The sequence below is a fragment of the Mixophyes fleayi genome, chromosome 3 (genome assembly GCF_038048845.1).
Source record: "Mixophyes fleayi isolate aMixFle1 chromosome 3, aMixFle1.hap1, whole genome shotgun sequence".
Taxonomy (NCBI): Eukaryota; Metazoa; Chordata; class Amphibia; order Anura; family Limnodynastidae; genus Mixophyes; species Mixophyes fleayi.
Genome location: NC_134404.1, coordinates 343,719,490 through 343,727,392, shown reverse-complemented (window position 1 = coordinate 343,727,392; position 7,903 = coordinate 343,719,490). Strand labels below are relative to the sequence as shown.

Below are 7,903 nucleotides of genomic sequence, written 5' to 3'. Positions count from 1 at the left end.
GTTTCCTCTGGGTGCTCCAGTTTCCTCCAACACTCCAAAAACATACTGGTAGGGTAATTGGTTGTTAACAAAATTAACCCTATTGTGTGTTAGGGAATTTAGACTGTAAGCTCCAATGGGACAGGGACTGATGTGAATGACAAATAATCTCTGTACAGCGATGCAGAATTGGTGGCGCTATATAAATAAATGATGATGATAAGTGTATCTTTCAATCTAGGATATAGGTATGCCTGATGCACAATGCAACAAGTTGTACACATATTACATGGCTCATATGGACTTACAGCTAATGTAATTCAGACCCTATGGGCTAGAGCAGTGATGGCTAACCTGTGACACTCCAGGTGTTGTGAAACTACAAGCCCCAGCATGCTTTGCCAGCTATCAGCTAGTTATCTACTGGCAAAGCATGATGGGGCTTGTAGTTTCACAAACACCTGGAGTGTCACAGGTTAGCCATCACTGGGCTAGACTCATTGTGGCACACAACCCGCATTCAATATTATACGCACATCTTTTGGCTTTGTGAACTCCGGAATTCATCAAGGCACCAGTCTGCTGTGCTCTAATACAGAGACGTTGCAGATACATCTAATACCTATGTGGAATACACATTTGCACAGAAACAAAATATGTAAATAATGCCACCTGTTAATATAAAAAGCATAAAACATGTATTAGAATGTTAATGTCTATTGAACATAAAATACATTTATACAGTTGCTCCTGATTGCAAACACATGTTATAGCATGCATACAAGACTCGTCACTACTGATCAGGACAAGATATGGCAGAAAAACAAGCAACTTTGAGATTGCCAGAGCTGGATACAGACGCTGCTGCGTGCGCTTGAGTTTGGCACGCCCTTATTGTATATTGGCTACAGGAGCCCTGTCCTCGCTCCGCTGACTTCCCAAAATGATAGGCTGCAGTAAGTGTGCTTTGCATACCATATTGCTACGGACAGGGCAGTGTTCACGGCCGTCTCTCCCGGTTCTGGCCATGCGCAGGGTCATTTTGCATACGATAAGCTCTAACTCAGTAGCCATGTGCCTTGGTGAATCAGCCCCTATATGTGTAATGAATGTTACTGATCTGCTGGGAGAGAGGCACCTAATGTGACCCCAGAATGTGCCAGACTAATCCCTGTGTAACACAGCACACCCCACTTCCACGTCACCACCTGTGACTGCTGCACAAGTCATACCTGGAATAAATGATAAAGGAAACAAGTACTTGGAATTACATGTGATTCAATGTCATATCCACAGACAGACACTGTATAACTTTATCTCCAGCACGTATCATTCAGAGTATAAATAAATCTAATTTCACAAAAGCCTATAAATACTAGAGATGGTCACTGACCCCCGTGTTTTGGTTTTGGATTCGGTTTTGGATCTGGATTACCGTCGTGTTTTGGTTTTGGTTTTGGTTTTGCAAAACCGCCATTGCGTGTTTTGGTTTTGGTTTTGGTTTTGTTTGGTTTTGTTTTGCTATTTTGTTGGAAAATCCATGTTTTTGGGCCTAAATTAACCCAATTTAGTGCTCCAACTGTTTTAGAGACAAGTAATCTAATTGTTGAGGTAATAAATCATCCAAAAAAACTGTTTAATTTTTCGTTGGTAGGCCTTCATTTATTCTACACACAAAACAGATTGTCTTCCTCTCCATCTATGCATATTGGCAATGCAGCCATCGTCTTTGAATGTATATTACACCCTACACTTATAGTTAAATATGTAAAGAAATGGAAAAAGCCAGTTTGGTTTCTGTCTCTCAAGGCCCCCCTCCACTTGTATAAAATACCAAAAAATTCAGCCATTATAGACTGTACAATATTAATTGACATGGAGAAAGCCAGTTTGGTTTCTGTCTCTCTAGGCCCCCTCCACTTGTATAAAATACCAAAAAATTCAGCCATTATAGACTGTACAATATTAATTGACATGGAGAAAGCCAGTTTGGTTTCTGTCTCTCTAGGCCTCCCTCCACTTGTATAAAATACTAATAAATTCAGCCGTTATATACTGTACAATATAAATTGAAATGGACAAAGGCAGTTTGGTATCTGTCTGTATCAGATCCTCTCTCCACTATGAGTAAAATAGAAAACTATTCAGCCGTTATATAATCTAGAATATAAATAGAAATTGAGAAAGGCAATTTGGTATCTGTCTGCATCATAATCATCAACATCATCATTAGCGCCCTCGTCGCCTACACAAATCTCCCCCTCATCCTCTTCTAATTCCAAAGTGGCATCCTCAATTTGGGTATCACCGGCTACACTCGGGCTATTAAGGCACACATCAACAGAATGCTCACGATTAGACATCCCACTGTTGGATGGACTCTCCACAGGGATTGTTGTCATTTGTGAATCAGAGCAAATATTCTCCTGTAATGCCTCACTGTTATCTTGCAGCTCGGCTTTGACGCGTAACAGTAGTTGTGCACCAATTGTAGGCTGGGTAACTTTTTGGGATCTGCCACTAATAGCCAAAGGTGAAGGCCTCATTCTCTCTTTGCCACTGCGTGTGTAGAATGGCATGCTTGCAATTTTTTTTTTATCGTCACTTAACTTTTGCTCAGTTACACTTCTTTTTCGTTTCAATACAGTAAATTTTTTTTTGTTTTTTGTTTTTTGCACTAATTTGAAAACACTCTGTTGTTTGACATCGCCTTGGCCAGATGACGTACTGGGAACACTAACATCAGGGCTGGTGACAGAACCTGGTTGCTCATTCAGATCATATGTGGACTGCTTTGAATCCATTGCGTAGATACTGCTGACAGATATGACTTTTGACAGCCAGAAATATTAATGCACAATTAGGGAGGACACCCCAAAAACACTGAGGAGTGCTAAAATTTATTGAGTAGATACTGCTGACAGATATGACTTTTGACAGCCAGAAATATTAATGCACAATTAGAGAGGACACCCCAAAAACACTGAGGAGTGCTTAAAATTATTGAGTAGATACTGCTGACAGATATGACTTTTGACAGCCAGAAATATTAATGCACAATTAGAGAGGACACCCCAAAAACACTGAGGAGTGCTTAAAATTATTGAGTAGATACTGCTGACAGATATGACTTTTGACAGCCAGAAATATTAATGCACAATTAGAGAGGACACCCCAAAAACACTGAGGAGTGCTAACATTTATTGAGTAGATACTGCTGACAGATATGACTTTTGACAGCCAGAAATATTAATGCACAATTAGGGAGGACACCCCAAAAACACAGAGGAGTGCTAAAATTTATTGAGTAGATACTGCTGACAGATATGACTTTTGACAGCCAGAAATATTAATGCACAATTAGAGAGGACACCCCAAAAACACTGAGGAGTGCTAACATTTATTGAGTAGATACTGCTGACAGATATGACTTTTGACAGCCAGAAATATTAATGCACAATTAGAGAGGACACCCCAAAAACACTGAGGAGTGCTAACATTTATTGAGTAGATACTGCTGACAGATATGACTTTTGACAGCCAGAAATATTAATGCACAATTAGGGAGGACACCCCAAAAACACAGAGGAGTGCTAAAATTTATTGAGTAGATACTGCTGACAGATATGACTTTTGACAGCCAGAAATATTAATGCACAATTAGAGAGGACACCCCAAAAACACTGAGGAGTGCTTAAAATTATTGAGTAGATACTGCTGACAGATATGACTTTTGACAGCCAGAAATATTAATGCACAATTAGAGAGGACACCCCAAAAACACTGAGGAGTGCTTAAAATTATTGAGTAGATACTGCTGACAGATATGACTTTTGACAGCCAGAAATATTAATGCACAATTAGAGAGGACACCCCAAAAACACTGAGGAGTGCTTAAAATTATTGAGTAGATACTGCTGACAGATATGACTTTTGACAGCCAGAAATATTAATGCACAATTAGAGAGGACACCCCAAAAACACTGAGGAGTGCTTAAAATTATTGAGTAGATACTGCTGACAGATATGACTTTTGACAGCCAGAAATATTAATGCACAATTAGGGAGGACACCCCAAAAACACAGAGGAGTGCTAAAATTTATTGAGTAGATACTGCTGACAGATATGACTTTTGACAGCCAGAAATATTAATGCACAATTAGAGAGGACACCCCAAAAACACTGAGGAGTGCTAACATTTATTGAGTAGATACTGCTGACAGATATGACTTTTGACAGCCAGAAATATTAATGCACAATTATGGGGGACAACCCAAAAGCGCTGGGGAGTGCCAAATATGAAGAAAAAATAATAAACCTCTATCCTCCTCTCTGCACTAGCGATTTTGGTTAGAGCAATTGCAAGAACAATATTGTATTCTTTCTCTGTCCCTGCTCTAATTAGCCTATGACTACACCCTGCTCTCTCCCTCTGTCAAATGGCGATGGATTGCTGTGGAGGCGTGTATTTATAAAGTTGAAGTATCGCGAGAACCGAGTCCCGAGATCCGACGACGTCACAATGACGTTCGGCCTCGATTTGGATTCGGAATTGGCGGGAGAGTACCGAGCTGCTCAGCTCGGTACTCGGATACCCAAAGTTCGGGTGGGTTCGGTTCTCGGAGAACCGGACCCGCCCATCTCTAATAAATACTGAACATGAAGTGCATCCTGTGTCACTGATTCACTGGGTGTATTATATGTGTATATATAAATATATGTATATATACCAGCACATGTATACCGATAAACTAATAACATATTTATAGTGCAGCTCTGTGCACCCCAGGGGTGGCTGTATGAACAGTGGGAGACAGCTGTGTTATTTAGATGCAGATGGTAGCACTGTGCATGCCTCTAGATGCCTGTAGTCACACCTCACATGGTCCAGACACAATATATATCTTTATATCTATCTTACACACAGATACTCTCCAGAAAGGAGCAGCCAGACAGCACAGCGGACGCAGCTCAGTCCCTGCCCGGCTGCTGCTGCTCTCAGATCTCTGTGAATCCGACCTTCTCCCAGTGTCCGCAAAATGGATGTATCTTTGGCTGCATCCTGCACCCTCCAGCAGCTGTGAAATAAGAGAGAGAGGGAGAGAGACAGGGGCAGGAGAGAGAGGGAGAGAGACAGGGGCAGGAGAGAGGAGGAGATAGCACAGGCAGCCCCTCTCTCCTACTGCCAGGGTTGGATTTTCTCTAATTGGTCCTGGGGGAGGCAGAGAATTTGGGCAGGAGGCTTTGCCTCCTCTACAACTGAGATCATTTAATTGGTCCTCTGTTTTTTCATATAAACTGGAGGGGAATGAAAGAGCATTGAGGATCCAAAGAGCTGAGGGGAGAGGAGCATCCAGGGGAACTTCTCCAGGTTTGGAACATCTGTGATCTTGGTGGACGTCTGAGGAGCCCTTATTAACCCCTCCAGCTCCAAGGAATGGACTATATCCACATCCTCGCTGGGCTGATTGGATTTAAGTGTCACAAGAGAGCAGCAGGTGGATGAATCCTCTGACTCTCACTAAGAGGAGCGCAGCGCAGGCAGCTCACGGAGCAGAGCGCAGCGCTGATGTACTGCGAGCAGGGGGCACTTGTTGGAGTGGATCCCACAGATCTGTAGATCACCAGGGATCCTCTGGGAGAGAGAGGGCATCACATGAACTTGTGCTAAGGCTGATCCCACCCTCTCACACCCCATCCAGACACATTACCGGGGGTGGGGGGACAAGTTGGCATCACTTTCCCCGAGCACTTCAGGCTGAGTTGAGGGAGATCTCCGGGAGTGGATGCTGAGGATCTGGGATCTCATCCGATCTGTTGCTGCTGGGATCTGGGATTCCTCTACTGATCAGCGGAGCTGTGAGACTTGTGCAGCCGGCGGAGGCGCGCTGTGCCCGGGCAGGGCTGGCATGCTGGCTGGGAGCTCTCTCTGGAGTGAATGATGGAGGTTTTGTGGCTTCTCTTCCTGTCTCTCATACCCAGACCCAGCGGGGGGCAAGGAGCTTATGGTAAGGAGGGGAGCAGGGGGCTGATGTAATTGGATTGTGCTTGCGGCAGTCACAGATTAATAGAGTCCCCACATTCACCTCCTGACACCTCATGGGTCCAAGGAACAGACCCTCATGTCTGCCAGAGACCCCCCGGAGACCTCACACTAATATGACAGGTAATGGCAGCCAGTACCTCACACCTCATACCTCACACCTCACACTCCCTGCTCTGATTGTGCAGGAGTTCAGTGCTGCTACTTGTGTCCCCCCCTCTTCCCCAGGTCACCCCGACACTTTCCTCAGTAACATGCACTATAGAATATTGTGTAATTGTGTCCCTGTGTCACACTGTGCAATGTGTAGATGGGGCTGTGATAACCTGCAGCTCAGTGTACAGACAGATCCTGAAATGTCCAAACCTCAAGTCTCCTGTTCCTGGTCTGTGAGTGAAATTGCAGCCACAATGTGTGTGTATATATACATATATATATACACTGAATATGCCACAGACAGGACTGCAACACATTGCAGGATACTATACTGTAATGTACTATGCTGCTGTATACTCTGTACAGGGTAATAGGACTATGGGCAGGACAGCAGGGTAGATAGGGCAGTGGTGCAGAGCAATAAACATATGTACACGGCAGGTACTATGTATGATTATATACAGGAGGGGGCTATATTATATGTGTGCACTTCATAGCTGTATGATTCTCAGCAGAGGTACATGATTATATATGGGATATCTATGTATATTCTGCATATGTAGGACGTGCCTATCAGAGATTTATGGTTGTACAGGGGCAGGAATTGCAGAGTTGTGTGATTATATATATGACAGACATTATACAGCTTTCTAGTAGCTCCAAAGCTATAATCCTGGACTTTACTCTGGTTCCTGTACATCTGTGAAAATTGAATACATATTTGTATGGCTTGTAATATATTCCTGTCCATATCAAGTATTTTATACCACTCTATTTATAACACAGTCTGTCACACATGGCTGTCTCACTGTATGCAAAAAAGAAGATTATAAATGCAGTATATACTGAAGTGCCTGAAGAGCTTGCAATCTATCTGCTCCGGAGGCTGGGAATACACAGAATAAAATGAGGAAGTGAATGGGCTTTTATTATTATATATACAGTATATTGATTGTCTGAGCCAATGCTGGGTTTCATTCACATTAATTGATGCTTAGTACAACTTCCCGCTTGGTCTGTACTTATAGACTCCCCAAATGTAGACTGAATCATCGCTGTGATATTAAACCAAAGCTGAATAACCTTTATCACTGAACTACATCACTAACCATCATCCATCCTCACTGGGAATACAGATGGAAGTTTATTTGTGAGGTTGTGTAGTTTTGTAATAATATTTATATAACCTCTGTGGACCCAGCATTGCACAGAAAGACCAGGCGGAGTGATGCTGCACTCTAGTAAGTGCTGAGTATGACCACACACCCCTTACAGTTCCATCACACACTGCTACACCTTACACTCAGTCACTTTTGTCTCAGGATTGTAGCTTTAAAGGGTTAACAAACATTTCCTATCCGAGGCATCGGTTCAAATTTACCCTTTCACTGCCACTGATGAGGGAGTCAGGGATTTATGTTACACATAATAGGAGGCACAAAGATACAAAGATACAGATGTATTGAATGGTGAGTTATGGATAAGTGAGGAGCGAGGTGAAAATATCAAGAGACACTGATGCTGATGGAATCTTGCAGCATATTGTGACAGAGGATCTAAGAGCGGGAGCAGGAAGCTAAAAGCAGGGACTGCATGTGTGCAAAATCACTGCAGGCACTTATACAGTGAGATTGCCACACGTAAAGAATGTATATACCTATATAATAGTCTGGGTGCATCGTTGTCGTTACTTTGCATGGTGATGCTTTTCATAGTCAGTGAAG

General features: G+C 42.9%; 1 protein-coding gene across 4 annotated transcripts in view; it reads left to right on the top strand.

Moving 5' to 3' along the window:
- The first annotated feature begins 4,933 nt into the window (after window positions 1-4,933).
- The window catches only part of MDGA1 (MAM domain containing glycosylphosphatidylinositol anchor 1), a 272,622-nt gene continuing 269,652 nt past the window's right edge, over window positions 4,934-7,903 (top strand). For 2 of the 4 annotated variants that reach the window (XM_075204447.1, XM_075204445.1), the window contains exon 1: window positions 4,937-5,988. In XM_075204447.1, coding sequence (XP_075060548.1) covers window positions 5,919-5,988 — 70 coding nt within the window. In that variant the 5' untranslated portion in view covers window positions 4,937-5,918. Of the gene's footprint in view, window positions 5,989-7,903 lie in introns of all 4 variants that reach the window. The other 2 variants (XM_075204448.1, XM_075204446.1) reach the window with 2 other exon arrangements.